This window comes from Limulus polyphemus, unplaced genomic scaffold (genome assembly GCF_000517525.1).
Source record: "Limulus polyphemus unplaced genomic scaffold, Limulus_polyphemus-2.1.2 Scaffold1689, whole genome shotgun sequence".
Classification (NCBI taxonomy): Eukaryota; Metazoa; Arthropoda; class Merostomata; order Xiphosura; family Limulidae; genus Limulus; species Limulus polyphemus.
In genome coordinates, this window is record NW_013667299.1 from 220,851 (window position 1) to 240,579 (window position 19,729).

Sequence of the window (19,729 nt, forward strand, 5' to 3'; positions counted from 1 at the left end):
GAAAGGACTTGTATCGCTGAAGTTTCTCGGAGAGAATTTTTATGGGAAATTATCAAACAAGCAGATACGTAACAATATTATAGCTATGTAACCAAATAAGGTTGAAGGCTATAATAATTATGCTTTGTCAGAGGGGGTGGTAAATAAATCAGAGTACAGGGAACATCCAGAGAGGAAATGTCATAGTTCTCAACTAGAGTAGATTGAGAGGATTTTTTGAAATATTTCCTTATCAAAGTAAAATTTTAAATAATATTAAAAGTTGATTTATTAACTATGTTTTGATGCCAAGGTTGTTTGTATACATTGATAATAAAATAGTTTAATAAAATTTTGAATGTAACTCATTAAAAGGTTGTGACATGCACACTTTGACCTACTCTTTGCCAAAGGATTAAAGGCCTTGACGCTGTAGTAAAATGATCTTCCGTGGCCTAGTTTTAGGAAAATTAATTGAGTTCTTACACTCCATCAGGCAGAAACCTAGCTAATATTTATGTAATCTGTTAAGGCATATGGCATGAAAATTAATGGTTAGAGAAAAGATCAATGTGCAATGTTTGTACATAAAATGAACCTTAAATAACCTTATGTAATCTTTGTACTTACAAAATAGCATCATCCAATACCTTAATGCAATGTGCACATGTGGGGGTGCCATTCAACATGGTATTGTGTATTTGATGTCAGAGTTAACAACTATTCATACTACCCTACACTCCTGACTTAGCAATAGTTTGTGATAGAGTAAATACAGGATACAATATACTGGAGTACTGAAAAAAAAAACCTATTGATGTACATTTCAAGATCCTAGAGGTTACGAAAATACACACAGAATGTGCAAACTGTATGATGAAGAAAAGTATTTTTATTCTTCACATGAACATGACCTTGCATTACATCTTGTCAAGAATATATCAGACTGATGTTGACAATTCACAGACGTACCTTAAGTACAAATATTTTTGTAACACATTCGATTTATTGTGTACAACAGTCGTGTACATTTTATTAAAAGCCTGCCACATTTCGTGTAGATACATGTAGTAAATTTGGAATTATACTCAATATTCCTTCTCCAATATAGCATCAATTGAATGAACCACTTCATGCGTGTTTGGTTAATGAGGAGTTAAGTATAGTAAGTAGTTTAGTGTGAATATTTTTCATAAAAGGCAAAATTATCCCATATTTTGATATATACTTACGTGTGGTAAGTAGCCTGGTGTGAATACACTGACAGTGTTTGAGACTCTCCAGGAGTTCTGATGGTATAACCTATTTTTGATATTTTATGAAGCATGTCTAATTTCACTGAATAATAAATCTATGAGAACGACAAGCTATTTCAGTTCAGCGCTTAAAAAAATACTTCAAAAGTAGATTCTCACCACTGATTGATGAATTCTTCAAACTCATTAGTGAAGTGATAACGATAAAAAAAACAAAAGGGTCATCATTAATTATGCTACAAATTTTATACTTTTTCATGTTAAAATGAGGCCCCTAATAGAAATATAAAGAATTTTAAAGCTTTCATTTTCAGATGATCTAATTGCCAGTGGGTGGTTAAACATGGGATTCTGGAAATGTACTACGTGTACTTAAGTTATTTTAAAACCAAAAACCACACGATGAATGATACATATATGAAGCAACTTCTTTCTCCTCTAATTAAGAATTAATGAAATCACTAAATGAAAGCTGCATGAACATAGTGGGTACACAATATTTTCATGGCAAAATCTGAAGTATGAATTTTATGAAGGAATGCTTTTTTAACAACTATTTCACCCTACTTGTGAAGTGGCAAAATTAATTCCGTTATTCACTGATGATCATTATTGCCCGTCAGTCGGAGCAGTCAAGTGGCAAAATTAATTCCGTTATAAAGTGATGATAATTATTGACTCTCAGTAGGGTAGTCATGTACAGAGTCAAGAATTTCATTCACAAATTCTGCTAAAGAGGAGTCTAGTTGTGAGTGTGTTGTCAGGAAGGGATGTTTCAAGAGCTGGCTGTAGTAAGGCCTCTTCGTGTAGTCCTTTTGCAGGCTGAAACATAAAGTGAACACACTGTATGAGCTCTATGAAAAACATTTACATTTACACAACAGGAAATAAATAATGAACTTTCTCACAAATAAGTTTTAAACAAATTAAATACTAAAAATCTCAGATATAGATATTAGAAATTCAATTATAACCTCTACATACTAAGTCTAAAGCATTATGATTATTGTACATTTTTAAAATAATAGGCTGAATTACAAATACTTTCTTATTTTTCAGTGGAACAATCATCTAAATACTAAGGTTTCCACAAGGATGAGTAATGTGAAGAAATTCTCTCTACTTCTATAAGGAAATGTCCCAATATAATGTGGTACCTTGTTTCAATGCACAAAGTTTAGGAAATGAAAGGCAGTGATGTGTGTATATAAAGTAATTAAAACAGTTAAGTGACCTGTCTAGACTATTCACATATGACATTAGGTACGTAGAGTTCTGACCGATTCTGATGGCCATGCAAATTGTCTCAATGACTGTGATTACACCCACCAAAAACACCTCTTGTACAAATTACACTTTATGCCAAATGATCTGATCAAAAATAACAAATTGATTGACTTATCTAATAGAAGACACTAGACGTAGTGATGCTTCCAAAACCTAGGTATCTGGGACATAAAACTCAATAGGGTTATGGTACAGTACTCTAAGTGTCTATAAATAAATGAAACAATTCACACACAAAACCTTAGCACATAAACACTGCTCTTTGAGACGGGGCTCTGATAGGTAACAGATCCATTCCTTAAATACCTTTCTCTTGGCAATCTGTAGTACTATCTACAACCACCCTTCTTTATACACGTGGTGACACCATCCGAAGTCCCTATTCCTAATGTAATGAAGTTTGTAAAGCTTCCCATGCAAGCACACAAGCTACTCTTTAATTATACAGGTGATTAGAAAAACACAAATATTATCATCTATATGTCAATAAAAAAGTTCTCAACAAAGGACACCTGAAAATGAAAAGTAATTGGATAACAAGTCCCAATCACAGACAGACAGCTGGTTCTAGTAATTGGATAACAAGTGCCAATCACAAGCAGACAGCAAGTTCTAGTAGTTGGATAACAAGTCCCAATCACAAGCAGACAGCAAGTTCTAGTAGTTGGATAACAAGTCCCAATCACAAGCAGACAGCAAGTTCTAGTAGTTGGATAACAAGTCCCAATCACAAGCAGACAGCAAGTTCTAGTAGTTGGATAACAAGTTCCAATCACAAGCAGACAGCAAGTTCGAGAAGTTGGATAATAAGTCCCAATCACAAGCAGACAGCAAGTTCTAGTAATTGGATAACAAGTCCCAATCACAAGCAGACAGCAAGTTCTAGTAATTGGATAACAAGTCCCAATCACAAGCAGACAGCAAGTTCTAGTAACTGGATAACAAGTCCCAATCACAAGCAGACAGCAAGTTCTAGTAATTGAATAACAAGTCCCAATCACAAGTAGACAGCAAGTTCTTATCAACCTAGTTAAGTTGATACTAGAGAGGTTTATCCAATACCTTCATGTGTAGTCAAGTTCAGGAAGCAGCTTTGTATAAATGTTCTTCATAAAAGACAATATTATCCAATACCATAACGTGTAGCCAATTGTGGGAAGTACCCTGGTGTAAATATTCTTCGTACAAGACAATATTATCCAATACCATGATGTGTAGTCAAATGTGGAAAGTACCCTGGTGTAAATATTCTTCGTACAAGACAATATTATCCAATACCATAAGGTGTAGTCAATTATGGGAAGTGGCCTGGTGTGAATATTGCTCTTACAAGACTTGTAATGGTTTTCAAACATTTTCATTTGTAAACCATTACAACTTTTGTATGTGATCCTGTGTGCTGACTTCCTAATCAGAGTTCATACAAGACAATATTATCCAATACCATAATGTGTAGTCAAGTGTGGGAAGTGGCCTGGTGTAAATATTCTTCGTACAAGACAATATTATCCAATACCATAAGGCATAGTCAATTATGGGAAGTGGCCTGATGTAAATATTCTTCGTATAAGACAATATTATCCGATACCATAAGGTGTAGTCAATTATGGGAAGTGGCCTGGTGTGAATATTGCTCTTACAAGACTTGTAATAGTTTTCAAACATTTTCGTTTGTAAACCATTACAACTTTTGTATGTGATCCTGTGTGCTGACTTCCTAATCAGAGTTCATACAAGACAATATGAAGTGGCCTGGTGAAAATATTCATACACACATCTTTATACTGATAGTGTATGAGATCATAAATTGAGATAAAAAGTATATCTTCTTTCACTAAATAACAAATCCAAAGTGAAGGTCCAGCTATTCCAGCTGGTTTAATGACATTGTTATCCTATGTAGGTTTTTGATAGGAAATAGCTTAGACACTTTTCTACTATGAATGATTAATAAGATGTATTCACAACAAATTCAACACGTAACTATTTCCCACATTTAAATGTCTATCATTACACTGAATGATCAATTACTTCATGTTTAAGTTTACCTACTCAACTTGAATAAACACAAGTTATGTTGGTTCGTTAATTATCTACAAATACTTTAAATAAAACACAAGTTATGTTGGTTCATTAATTATCTACAAATACTTTAAATAAAACAAGTTATGTTGGTTCGTTAATTATCTACAAATACTTTAAATAAAACACAAGTTATGTTGGTTCGTTAATTATCTACAAATACTTCAAGTGTGAAGTAGTTTCTCACCACTGATTAATGAATTCTTCAAACTCATTAGTAAACTGATCAGGAGGAAGACTAGGAGGATCGTCTTTGACTACCTGTTTCAATTGTTCAAACGGAGTTCCCCAGGTTGAATATGGAAATTTCCCTGTTGCCAGTTCAATCTAAGTATATAACAAGGAAGAAAAAAAAACAATTACTTTATCCCTTGAAATAATATTTACTGTCATATCACAGAAGAATGTTAGTCAGAAGATGCTCGATATAATACAAGGTTTATTTTGGATTATTTGACTGTAAATATTACCTACTCCCACGCACTTTACAGATGACAATCTTGAAAGACAAATGGAGTTTAAGAACAGCAAGGGGTTTTCAATGTAAAGCACCTTATCCTTAGTGAATTTCTAAAAAATGTGGAAATATTTGTCATTTGAATAGTGCCAATCAAATCATTTGTAACACCCAAACCCAGTAAATGTCAAAGGAGCTAAATTGTATTCTATAAAAAATGGTCTGAGGAAACCCCAAACTTGAAGTGACAAATTACTGGTGCATATCTCAGTATTTATCAATGATAATCTTATGCTTTTAAAGTTTAAAAAAAATGATTTGGCAATATGGGGAAATATGTATGATTACAATACTTAAGAAAGAGACAGAATACAACCTGCCTTCTTGTCATGCTCAAACTAAACTGGACAACAAAAAATTACCATTGGAGAATACTCAAGTGATTCAGGGTATTTTGATAGCACTGATTCCAAAAATGTAGTCAGAATTTGTCAATTAACTCTGGATTCTGAGTTATTGTAATACCTCAATATTTTATCAACACTATGTGAAATATCATGCAATCAACTTGGTACAATAAATTTATGCTGTGAAATTGTTTATTTGGACAGTTTAATGGGTAAAAAGCATACATTTTTGATAACTTCAAACAGAATGTATTGTATTGGTGTAAAATTCCAAATATATTGTTCATATATGCTATTTGTTCCCGATATAATTGTAGCAAACTGCACCACTTTTGCTTCATTCCCGTGCTCACCTGCACTGCTCAGGAATCACAAAACCTTCACATGTTCAGTTTACTAGAACATTCGAGAAGTCCCTCAACCGAAGATAAAAGGGGTGAAGTCTGACACATCTCTCTCAATTACTTCTCACTCATTCAATTGGTCACTTCGCCACGCTCTGTGCACAGTCAAAACAAAGACCGATATCCTTCCTAGCATCATACCCGTGTTATAATCAAATTCTGCAAAACTTTGTTTTTTAAAATCCTTTGATCTCTAGTTCTGTAAACATAAATTAGTTTATATTTTTTAGAAAATCATTTAAAATGCTGGCTGCCTCCAGTTCAAGTAAAGTCCAAAAGTGCAAAAATCACCCAAACAGTTCCTGCTAAATTTGTGGAAATTATATTACAGTTTCACGAAGGAAAAGCATCATACACTTACTACCACTATTTTTGGTGTAAAACTGGTGACCAAGAAAAACATTGGGCTCCATATGTGTGTTGTACAGTTTACACATCTGGCTTGACACAGTGGCTGAATAAGAAGAGATCAACTATGCCATTTTTAGTTCCCATGATATGGCATGAGCCCAAAGATCATCTAACGGACTGTTACTTTTGGATGACTAATGTTTCTGGATATTCAGACAAAACTAAAGAATACATTAAATATCCAGATATTGCACCTGCAATGAAACCAGTACCTCACCTTGGTGTTCCAGTAACACATCCACCAACGAACTGAAAAACAGAAGAGTTCTCCTGTGAAGAAGATAATCATCATCCTCTTCATCTAGTAATTTTATTCCTGTGGCACCTCAACATAAACTGCCTCATCTAATCACACAGGAATAGCTAAGTTATCTGATTCATGACTTGTCTCTATTAAAGCAGCATGGGGAACTTCTTGGCTCTAGTTTACAGTAATGGAATTTATTAGCTCCAGGAACAAGAGTTTCAATTTATCAAAGTCACAATCAAAGTCTTGCTTCTCACTACAACATGCAAGATACTTTGTGTTTCTGTACAAATGTTGATACATTAATGGAAGAATTAGGTACTGAACATCATCCTCAAGAATCGATTCATCTAAAGTTAGTCTGAAAGCTGTACTTTTGCACAATGGAAACACTAAGCCATTGATTCCTGTTGCTCATGCTGTGAACATGAAAGAAACTTATCAAAGCATGTAGACTATACATTCTTAAATGCAATTTTCAATGAATAAATAAAGTTATTAACCCTTTCCAGATGGGTCACAGGTAAAAGGCCATGTCATTTCATTTGTTGACTCGCATTCAAAATGTTATTAAACTACTATTTCATGAATTTATGTCAATAAGTTTGGAATCAAACTAGGGATTATAATTCAAATTTGAGTACTATACATTATTCAATTTCTTACTTTAAAAGTAAATGTTAGAAAACACAGATAAACATCAATTGTTTGTGTGCCATGTAGTATGTTGAATGCACCACTGGTTCAAATTAGATGTTTGTGATGTCAAAATACTAATTCTATAGTTTTGTACAAATTAGGAACTCAAATTACCAATATTGACAAGCTAGAATATAAAATAAGAGCCTCTTGTTTTTTCAATTTGCTGAGATATCACTAATGTATTCAATCAAACACAGTGGTCCCGCTCACCTCTTTCCATTATATACACTTACTTCAATATATGGCGTGAACAACCAGTCGAAAGCTCAGAATGTCCCCTAGTGGCTTTCTCAGTCATTTTCAAATATAAAATCATTATATCATTCTTTCGATACAAGACGTCAGTCAAGTCTTTAGTCTGCTCGAAATTTCATATTCTTTAGACCCAAATACAGCCTTGTTACTACAACTGATAAATTATAATTGAGTTCTATGGCATTGATATAGTAATTTATGATTTTTTGGTTATTCAAATGTATACATATAAAAGCTAAAAAAATTATTGCTTTACAAACCTTAAGACTTAATAAAAAATTTGATATTTTGCATATGAAAGCTTTGTAATGTTTACTGATAATCTGCCAAATTTCGTTAACATTTGGTTACTAATTTAAAATTTATAGCATGAAAACTAATCAGCAATGCCAAACAGTTGCATTTTTTCTAATGACAGAGAAATATGTTGGTAAATGCACTATTAGTTAGGTTAGGTGATGACTACCAACAGGCACTATTAGTTAAGTTAGGTGATGATTAGCAACAGGCACTATTAGTTAAGTTAGGTGATGACTAGCAACAGGCACTATTAGTTAGGTTAGGTGATGACTACCAACAGCCACTATTAGTTAGGTTAGGTGATGACTAGCAACAGGCACTATTAGTTAGGTTAGGTGCTGACTAGCAACAGGCACTATTAGTTAGGTTAGGTGATGACTAACAACAGGCACTATTAGTTAGGTTAGGTGATGACTACCAACAGCCACTATTAGTTAGGTTAGGTGATGACTACCAACAGCCACTATTAGTTAGGTTAGGTGATGACTACAAACAGGCACTATTAGTTAGGTTAGGTGATGACTACCAACAGCCACTATTAGTTAGGTTAGGTGATGACTAGCAACAGCCACTATTAGTTAGGTTAGGTGATTAATACCAACAGCCACTATTAGTTAGGTTAGGTGATGACTACCAACAACCACTATTAGTTAGGTTAGGTGATGACTACCAACAGCCACTATTAGTTAGGTAAGGTGATGACTACCAACAGCCACTATTAGTTAGGTAAGGTGATGACTACCAACAGCCACTATTAGTTAGGTTAGGTGATGACTACCAATAGCCACTATTAGTTAGGTTAGGTGATGACTACCAACAGCCACTATTAGTTAGGTTAGGTGATGACTACCAACAGCCACTATTAGTTAGGTTAGGTGACGACTACCAACAGCCACTATTAGTTAGGTTAGGTGATGACTACCAACAGGAAAATAAGTGACAAAGAAATTATTTTTTTTGTCTTAAAATAATTATACTATATAGATGAGAAAATTCCAGAAACTTACAAATGTACATAACTAACATTATTTATGCTTGTTTTTATCTAGCAGCTATTGCATGCAGAGGAAAATAAAGAGTTTCGTAACACTCCCTACATATACATTTCATTCAGTTTGAAAGATACATAATTTGAATGTATATAATATAAATAAATGATAAAACTGATGTCTTAAAACTCTGTTTCAGTTGCAGTTCAGCAATTTGATCTTAACTCTTGCACTTTTATGACAAATATGCTCCCCCTCCCCTCCAAGCACTGTTACAGGCACATGTGTGAGACACTCTAAATAACCTTTGTTTTAACCTTGAAAAATATGATTTTAACTTCAATTAAGTTCAAAAATTTGTACCACATTAAGAAAGGTTATTCCCCTACAGACTTCTCAAAATTTAACACACTCAAGTTTCATTTAAGCTAATAACAATGGTGTCTTCCCAAGCCAATTCTGACAGTATATAATAACATAATGGCTCCCCAACAATTCTGACAGTACATAACAACATGATGCCCCCAACAATTCTGACAGCACATAACAACATAATGGCTCCACCCAATAATTCTGACAGTATATAATAACATAATGGCTCCCCCAACAATTCTGACAATACATAACAACATAATGGCTCCCCCAACAATTTTAACAGTTATTAAGGAAGAAGATCCGTCTACCAATTCTTACAGCTCACAATAACAATACATCTCCCCAACCAACTGTGACTGTTTAAAACAACACATTTTACTTAGATTTTCCACTCTTGGTATAATTTTTTCCATTTTTGAAACAGCATACTAATATTAAAAAAATAGGAAAATTAAATCGTTCAACTTGCCATTGTTATTCCTAGGCTCCATATGTCAGAACGAATGTCATATCCACGGCCTTGGCGCTCTGGATTTATTCTTTCAGGCTGTTAAAAAAACATATACAATTAATTATATTGAAAAGTAGCATATCAAACATGAAGGCAACTTCATAAATAATGTAAACATTAGCTGTTTCACTGGCATATTTCTAGATAAATAACTCCTCCAGTACCATAAAAAGACATTTTAATATTTCACATACACAAAAACAATAACTATTATTAAACAAAGAGTTACATCCTTTGAGAACAGGTTTACTTGCAAGCACTCTGTATTGCAAACATTTCTGCTTATTCCAAACAATTCATATCACTCCACAGTTAAACCTAGTTCAAAAGTGCACGCCTCAGCATCAGAAAATAGTTTCATTGCACTTGCTACTTAGATCTCTATAAAACGTTATTAAGGATCTTAACTGATACATCTATCTAGTGTCTATCAAAATTCTGAATGTCCAAGGCACAGCATTTTAAACTGATTTTTCAGGAATTTTTTTATTATTATATTTATCTGTTTTCATGAATATTTCTGTTTTACAGTTTAGCTTTCTTACTTACAGCCATGTAGGGTTTGCAACCAGCTTCCATGGTTTTAGCTAAGGAGTCCACTAACTGACCCGAGATCCCAAAGTCACACATCTTGACCTCTCCTTTTCTGCTGACCAAAATATTGGAAGGCTTTACATCACGGTGCATGACTCGCAAATTTTTATGTAGATAACGCAGAGCACTTACAACCTGTTAACAAACACATCTTAAAGCTCAATAGGTATAAAAATTGAACTGAATCAATATAAGATGTACTAAAAACAAAAAAATATAAATCTTTCCACATATTTTTTATAACCATTTAATTTGTTTTTACTTCATATCCAAATTTCTTTACATCTTTTGAACTGAACAAAATCCTGTAAAAAAAAAACTACATCATCAAGATGTAACATTTCTCTCATTAAGTTCTGAGTACATCCACCTCCCCTACATTTGTTAAAGTCCAACATACATCATCCTATGCCAGATGTTAAATTTCTAAATAAATCCACCTAGACTAACGTATTAATGCCCTAATCCCATTCATCTCTAAGTTTTAGCTAATGACCACTGTGGTCAATTCGGTGCCAAGCAAACAATTCATGTAAAAGTCAAAATCTAAGTTCACTTGTACAACAGTTTTGCAACTGTGATTAATTTCTAAAAATAATGACTTGTACTAGCTCTGCTTGTATGTGTGATGCTTCTCAAAGTTCCAGTTCAGTTCTACATTATTCATTGTGAATCAGAGATCAGACTACAACTTGAAGCTATCATTATTCACTGTGAAACAGGGATCAGATAACAACTTGAAGCTATCATTATTCACTGTGAATCAGGGATCAGATAACAACTTGAAGCTATCATTATTCATTGTGAATCAGAGATCAGACTACAACTTGAAGCTATCATTATTCATTGTGAAACAGGGATCAGATAACAGCTTGAAGCTATCATTATTCATTGTGAAACAGGGATCAGATAACAACTTGAAGCTATCATTATTCACTGTAAATCAGGGATCAGATAACAACTTGAATCTATCATTATTCACTGTAAATCAGGGATACGATAACAACCTGAAGCTATCATTATTCACTGTAAATCAGGGATAAGATAACAACTTGAAGCTATCATTATTCACTGTAAATCAGGGATAAGATAACAACTTGAAGCTATCATTATTCACTGTAAATCAGGGATAAGATAACAACTTGAAGCTATCATTATTCACTGTAAATCAAGGATAAGATAACAACTTGAAGCTATCATTATTCACTGTAAATCAAGGATAAGATAACAACTTGAAGCTATCATTATTCATTCTGAATCAGAGATAAGATTACACCTACAACTTGAGAAAACTTGCTTGGACTCCAGTATAATTAATCAGTAAATGTTTCCTTCACCAAGCATTAGAATATAATCTAGAGTTCATACAGGTCCTTAAAAATCTTGAAAATGAGAAGTTTTCACAAATAACTTTCAGACATTTCCTGCATAAAATATTGTCAATGAATGCAAGAAATAAGAAGAAAATTAAAAGGACCCAAAACTTTGAGAGCTGTGAAATACTACAATAAAATACTCATGATTACTAGTGCAGGATTTCATATCTTAAATAATCATATGTCAACAACTAAACAATCAATTACAGCAAAATTTTGCTTGTTTTAACACATGGGTTAGGATCTCTAAATGTCAAAACTCCCATTTTAATTGCATGTTTACATTATCCACTAGCACTAAAAAGAGTAGTTATTTTCAAGTTTCATTGTTCAATGTTTTTTAATAGACTTTGTATGCTCAACAGTTCTTGATCCTGAGTGTGCCAGTTTTTGTAATACCTCCACTTTATAATTATTTAGTTGATTTTAGTATGCTTCCATGAATACTTGTGCTTTTTGACAAGCCAGACAGTATGGTCAAGTTTTTTAAATAACTGATCTTTCTGGGTCCTGGAAAATTCCTGTAACTTTGATCTTGATCAAATGTATGAATTTTATTTATGATGCAGAAAGGAATGCATTTTTCATGAAACATCTGCATGAAAGCCCAGAACTGGAATATTTTTACTACAGGAAAATATACAGTGATGGCTGAACTTTTTCCACCACTGGGTTTTGAATGCTGGCTACTGAAAGTTCAGACTCTGTAGCTCATTCAGCTAGTGTTAATGTTCTATGTACATCCACCTAGCCTACAGTGTTAATGTTCTATGTACATCCACCTAGCCTACAGTGTTAATGTTCTACATACATCCTCCTAGCCTACAGTGTTAATGTTCTACATACATCCACCTAGCCTACAGTGTTAATGTTATACATACATCCTCCTAGCTACAGTGTTAATGTTATACATACATCCACCTAGCCTACAGTGTTAATGTTCTACATACATCCACCTAGCCTACAGTATTAATGTTCTACATACATCCACCTAGCCTACAGTGTTAATGTTCTACATACATCCTCCTAGCCTACAGTGTTAATGTTCTATATACATCCACCTAGCCTACAGTGTTAATGTTCTACATACATCCTCCTAGCTTACAGTGTTAATGTTATACATACATCCTCCTAGCTTACAGTGTTAATGTTCTACATACATCCACCTAGCCTACAGTGTTAATGTTCTACATACATCCACCTAGCCTACAGTGTTAATGTTCTACATACATCCACCTAGCCTACAGTGTTAATGTTCTACATACATCCTCCTATCCTACAGTGTTAATGTTCTATATACATCCACCTAGCCTACAGTGTTAATGTTCTATATACATCCTCCTAGCCTATAGAGTTAAGTCTACACACACATAATCAGAAACCAGGACCATAGCTGAATCAGGGGAAAAGATGCAAACCTGTCCAGTCCTGACTGAACACATCTACTGTCAATGCTTGAGGATTAAGTATTGGAAACCAAAACTGAGAGCAAATTCACTGAAAAACCTCATGATGTATCATCCATTCTGTTGGAAGAATCTGGTTGGATCAAGACAAGTAATCTGCAATTAGGTTCGTCACTCCTGGAAAATGACATGCTGAAAGACTGATACAATAGGAATGAGCCCAGTAGAGAAGATCCAAGGTATAAAACAAGTTCTCGAGAATGTGTGCTTTTTTTACTAGAAATCCGAGGTACCACAGTGGAATTGTCAGAATGTAACATGACAATTTTATTTTTTCCCTTCAAGAGAGACAGACCTTGTACTATTACCTGGTGTTCTGCAAGGAGGTCAAGAACGTTGACATGGAGGGTAGACTTAACTTCTGTCCAAATACCCTGGAACTCCTAACCTTGAAGATAAGTTCCCCAACCCTGAATAGATGCTTTTAGGAACAAATAGATCTCGGGATGAGGTGGTGGAATGGGTACCCCAATAGTACTGTTATTCCAATCCAACCACCATTCACAATCAACAATGATGCTCCTGAGTAATGAGACAGGATGATCCAAAGGATCAGAAAGCATGATTCAATGATCGTGCAGTGATCACTGAAGGAATCTCATATGAGTTTGTCACAAAGTAATGAAAGAGTCAAGGGATGTCCACAGTGTTAATGTTCTACATACATCCTCCTAGCCTACAGTGTTAATGTTCTACATACATCCTCCTAGCCTACAGAGAGAGAAATCCGTGTAGTAGAAGAAGGAGACATAAGTAAAAGCCTGACAGCTCTTTCCATGGTTTGAAGCTTGATAGTAGTTGGTTGGTTAAACACGACTTTAGAGTATTGAAAAACACAACCAGATGGAGGAGATATTGCATTGATGACAGAATAGATTTCTCCAGTCTGATAGGAAGCCCGCTTTTTGTGGTTTCTGAAAGGAGAATCTGAATGTGTTGTTCTGCTATTTGAAGGGATGGTGCCAGAAGAATACAGTCATCCATATAATGATGTGTGTACAGGTCCAAGGAATGTAGATGACAAGAAAAGGCTCGAACAACTCTGCAGAAGACATAAGGTTCTGATGCAAGACCAAAAGGTAGAGCCCTAAACTGCAGCACCTGGCTCTTGTGCACAAATCTAAGAAATCTCCTGGAAGATTCCACTATGGGAATGTGGAGATAAACATCAGTAACATCGAACTTGGTCATCCAGAGCCCAAGAGCAAAGTGCCATCGGAAGTTGAGAAAGGATTTCATAGTAAATCGAGGAGGATGTGAAATTAGTTAAGTCAAAACAGATCAATGATTTTGATGCCAATCTCCTGTCTTCTTGAGTGCTACAATTAAATGGGAATAAAATCCTGGAAGAACTGGATCAACCCTCTCTACTGCCCCTTTGGCTAACAATTCTCTTATAGCCTGGGACAAAGCTCCACTCATCGTGAACATGTTGGAGGTGACAAGGTAACAGGTTGTGCAGATAAAGGTGGAGGTAATGAAAATTGAGTGACCAACCCTGAATTCAGAGCATGGACTACCCATGGATCCCTAGCGAAAGAACTCCATATGTCCATAAAATGATGTAAATGTGGTCCCACTGCTCCCCTGCTCATGGGATAGATACCAATGCTGTTGACGACGATCCGTCTAAGCTGAAAATCCTCGAGAACACCGATGGACTCTATTATGAGAACCGAAGGAGGGGTCAAGAAAAATAAGAGCAAACACTCCCAAATTAGTGCCAGAAAGGTGAAAAGTCAACAAAGATAAAGAATAATGTAAACAAACTGAATCAAATCTTGATTCAAACATCTCTGGAACTCCCACAAACAACATGGGATGGAGAAATGGAGCTTTCCATAGCTCCCTGAGGGCAGATGATGGTAAACAAATACCTTTTAACAAAGAATCTCTACCCAATAAATCCCAACAACAAACCAGCCAGAAAACCAGAGAAAGAACTGAAGAAGACAATCTGACTGAGGTAGACATCACCAAAAATCCCCAACTCAACCTCAAATTGCCAAGGGTAACACTAATAGGCTGCCAAAAAAGTTGGATCAAAAATAAATACTGATCTGTTTAAAGTTCTCACACGTTCCAAACGATACCCCCACAGGTCAAAATGGAAGGACTATTCTTTGAGAATCGATACATACCTCCTCCTTGTGGTGATATGCCAAAGCATGCTGTTCTGATAAATGTGGGGGACAAGGCAATAGCTATCCCATCGCTTATCTGAATGGCAAATCTCCCAGCATGAGCAGCAATATCAGGAGGTGGAGGAGAAAACAAGTATTCAATTGCCATCCTTGCTGCCAACAAGGAAGGAGTAGAGTCAAATGCAATAGGAGAGACACCCAAAACCTCACAATTCCAAGTAACCAACTGAAGAAAAAGGGGCTGAAGGTGGCTGATTAAGATAATCCTCTGTTGAGGCTGACCTAGTAAAAGAAGGAGCCAGAAAAAACTAGTCTAAATTCTCCCCAGTTGGTCAGAATCATGTGTAAAAGCCACCTCAGAACCCCCTAGTGAGACACTCTCGGTCTGCATACATGTGTCTGTTTCGCAATGGGTAATATCACAGGCAGCCTCAACTGAGAGTGATCCCTCCCCTGGTCATTGACAAATACCAGATAACAGAGGTGGAAGAGGAAAGGTCTGAATGGCTTCCATAACAGAAAAATTAACTTGAGAATTCATTTTATTATTATTATCAGTAGTAAAGTAATTTATAAATATATGAAGATATAACCATAGTAACACAAACCACATTCAAAGTTGTAATGTAAATTGTGAATAAACACAATACTCCTGTTTATAGAAACCCATGCTGATTACTTTGTCGAGAAAAAAGTAATTATATTATCTGAATGAGGTGATTATATACAGTACTTAGATAGAGGGCACATTGGAGTTGGTGGAGAAATTTGTAAATTAGAATTTATCAAGGGCATTCAAGTGGGGTATATAAAGACTGGGACAAGCATTTTCAGTGCTTAGATGGGCAAAGAGTGGAAACCCTGAAGATTGAGAAATACCTATAATGTCAGCAGAAATAAGTATTATTGGAATTTAAGAATAGCTTTTGCATCACAAAAGAATCAATTCACATAAAGTGCATAAACTGCAAATTCTTAAAAACATAAATACATGAAATCAACTACTACATTAACCAGTGTAGTAGTAGGATGTGTTTTACTTGAAACAGACATTTAAATTAGAGTCAAAGACATTAGTTTAATCATTTGTTAAATTTGAGCCAAAGACATTAGTTTAACCATTTGTTAAATTAGAGCCAAAGACATTAGTTTAACCATTTGTTAAGTTGGAGCCAAAGACATTAGTTTAACCATTTGTTAAATTAGAGCCAAAGACATTAGTTTAATCATTTGTTAAATTGGAGCCAAAGACATTAGTTTAACCATTTGTTAACTGGAGCCAAAGACATTAGTTTACCCATTTGTTAAATCAGAGCCAAAGACATTAGTTTAACCATTTGTTAAATTAGAGCCAAAGACATTAGTTTAACCATTTGTTAAATTAGAGCCAAAGATAGTAGTTTAACAATTTATTAAATTAGCGCCAAAGATATCAGTTTAACCATTTGTTAAGTTAGAGCCAAAGACATTAGTTTAACCATTTGTTAACTGGAACCAAAGACATTAGTTTACCCATTTGTTAAATTAGAGCCAAAGATATTAGTTTAACCATTTGTTAAATTAGAGCCAAAGATATTAGTTTAACCATTTGTTAAATTAGAGCCAAAGACATTAGTTTAACCATTTGTTAAATTGGAGCCAAATATATCAGTTTAACCATTTGTTAAATTAGAGCCAAAGACATTAATTTAACCATGTGTTGTTTTCATGCAAAGAGTTACTTAAGTTGTTCATATGTTTTTAACAAAAGTCTAACTTCATATGATTGTATAAGAAATTTATTTAAATTTACATAATGAAAATTATTTAATCACCAACAAAAAGTTATCACATTAAAACTATCACTGTAAATAGAAATTTATTTTATTTTTATTTTAACATATGTGGTAATCAAAACATAAAATACAAAGAATATAAACATACAGCAAATGCAATCTGTCCAAGAATGTTTTCAGGAATGGTTCTATTGGCCTTGTACACTAACTGGGAGAATTTGTCGAGAGAAGTATCCATTACTTCCATACAAATCCACACATCACCCTGAAATGAGAATGCAATCAGCACTTACTGTAAGGAAAATGGGTGTATGTTTGTCTCTCTCTCTGATCTTTAGTTTTATTTTAGAGAGTGACAGAAGTGATCAAAGTCTAAGGCACATATTTTGTAATATATAAAATTTAAACTTATAAATACTGTAGAAAAGACCAGAGAAAATCTCAAGAAATGTCAACATATTAAAAAATATTTTGACCTTTTGACAATTAACTCTCACCAGGTTAGATGTAACCATCACCTGATCAAGTATTGTGTTTACTATTGTTTTTTGTTTCATCTTAACTATATATATTGAACTGTACTTAATTTAGTTATTTTTATTGTGTGTATTGGCATGTCACAACCACATTGAGATACCAATTTAGGTTTTGTGTTACAATAAATGAATAAATATAGCATTTTATGTAGAAACAGCTATTGCAAAAACACATCAAGTCCTCAAACTTGTTTGGTGGGGCTTTAGAACAAGATGTCGTTTTCATCATATGACCTAATACATGCTTTAATAATACCAACTGAAATTAAATAGACTTTAATTATTAAGTTTGTAGAGTTTATTCTTGACACAAACAGTACAATTATAAATACTGGAAAATTATAATGAAATATAAATAATTGCCTACTGATAAAAAAGTAAAACTATAAAATAAAGAATTAATGGTCATAAAATCTACTATTAAAAAAGTTTCACAGAACAGGAGAGACTTTAAAAACACAGTATTTAACAAACGAAAATTACCTAAAAAATGGACCAATTTTTGACTTATCTCCAGTCACCTAACAACAACAAAGCCATGCTTCATACAGAACTGCTATTTTTGGCATTGTGTATCATTAAATAAATAATATTAGCAGTCCTTATACCAATTATCTATATGAATGTTTTATATAAAATGCCATTATTATGAAGTTATATTTCAAATTTTAAAAAATCATAGCTCTTGACTGTATAAAACTGAAGGATATTATAATAGTGTTACGACAGCAGAAGTCACGTGACGCTGGTAACACATGATGAGATTCTAGAAGGATCGGGGAACCTCATGAATGTCCCAGCGTTTGCTAGACGGCCTCTTTTTTTTTTAGTATATAAGCCCGGCAAATAAAGCGAGATAATTAATTGCAGATAGGGAGATATAGAGACAGATAATCGAGTCAAGTCGTAAGTAAAGTGTGTGAATCGATGTGAATTACAGCGTGGGTTTAAGTTAAAGTGACAGTGGAAATTAAGTGTATTACAGAGTTTTTAACGAGAAAGAATAAACTAGTTTTATTTAAGAAAGGGCTACTATCACTGAAGTTCGTGTGGAAAAATTTATACCGGAAATTAACAAACGACCAAAGACGTAACACTATTATAGATCTAAGCAAGTTAATCGGCTAAGACCAGTGCATGTAGTTCAAAACGATAACAAAATCAAAATAAACACAAGTACAATTCAGAAAACCTTCGTCAACACTAGGTTTCCATTTATGTCACTTAATTGAAGCTATGACCAGTTTCCTCTCACCTGAAGATATTTTTTTTTGGGGGGGGGGGGTGTTTCAATACCAAAATAATTTTCACGCAATGTTAGAAACATTAAAACTTATTTAAACCACTAATTCATTTCTTTACAATTATGTTTATTTTTTTAAAGATGAGATAACTACCATGTTAAGGTGAATAATCGCTATATAATAACACATCTGCCTACCAGTAAGAGATCGTGAACACAACCTACTTATCTCAACAATGTAACAAGTTAAATAATGACTGATTGTTAGTCACGTTGAACGGAGTTTGGTTTCCATATTAATCTTTGCTTCCGCCTCAACTAAAATAAATAATCAAACGAGATTGTCCTAGCGTTGGAAAACTTCTGACACGTTCTTGTCTCTTTCGTCACGATTATTATATGTACACACACATATATATATATCGTGAGTACATATGCATATTTCCTGACCTAAATTTTTAGTAAAGTGTGACATGGTTTTTTTTTTTCCTGATTCTCTATGCAGGCCTTCTCCGCGTGTACACCAGCAGTAATACGGGTCACTTCTCTCTCTCTCTCTCTTGATGCCAGATAATATATGGTCTACTGAGTTAGTATATTTTCGTGTCTTATGTTTACTCGTAGTACTTCGTACTCGCGTGCACACCAATAATAATACAGGTCTCTTCCTTTTGGGTCGTACATTATCATGTACAGTTTTTACAGATAGTACCTTTCATTCAAACAGGTACATGAGTAATACGTGTCGGTTCTCTCTCTCTACGATGAAATAAATGATATACTAAGTTGTTGCATTTCCGTGCTTCATTTTCACATGTGGTACCACTTACGACCCGTCTACGAATATCGTATGGTACTGTTACGTATCTGCTTGTTTGTTAATTTCCGGTATAAATTCTTTCCGAGGTACTTCAGCGATCCAAGTCCCTTCTT

General features: G+C 34.3%; 1 protein-coding gene across 3 annotated transcripts in view; it reads right to left on the reverse strand.

Moving 5' to 3' along the window:
- Nucleotides 1–19,729, reverse strand: part of LOC106464566 (dual specificity mitogen-activated protein kinase kinase 6-like) — a 54,341-nt gene that overhangs the window by 11,260 nt on the left and 23,352 nt on the right. For 2 of the 3 annotated variants that reach the window (XM_022392302.1, XM_013924717.2), the window contains 5 exons: nucleotides 17,166–17,282; nucleotides 10,212–10,391; nucleotides 9,621–9,698; nucleotides 4,792–4,931; nucleotides 328–2,057 (listed from right to left, as the gene is read on the reverse strand). In XM_022392302.1, the coding sequence (XP_022248010.1) occupies nucleotides 1,907–2,057; nucleotides 4,792–4,931; nucleotides 9,621–9,698; nucleotides 10,212–10,391; nucleotides 17,166–17,282 (666 nt within the window). In that variant the 3' untranslated portion in view covers nucleotides 328–1,906. Of the gene's footprint in view, nucleotides 1–327; nucleotides 2,058–4,791; nucleotides 4,932–9,620; nucleotides 9,699–10,211; nucleotides 10,392–17,165; nucleotides 17,283–19,729 lie in introns of those variants that run through there. The other variant, XR_002611772.1, reaches the window with a different exon arrangement.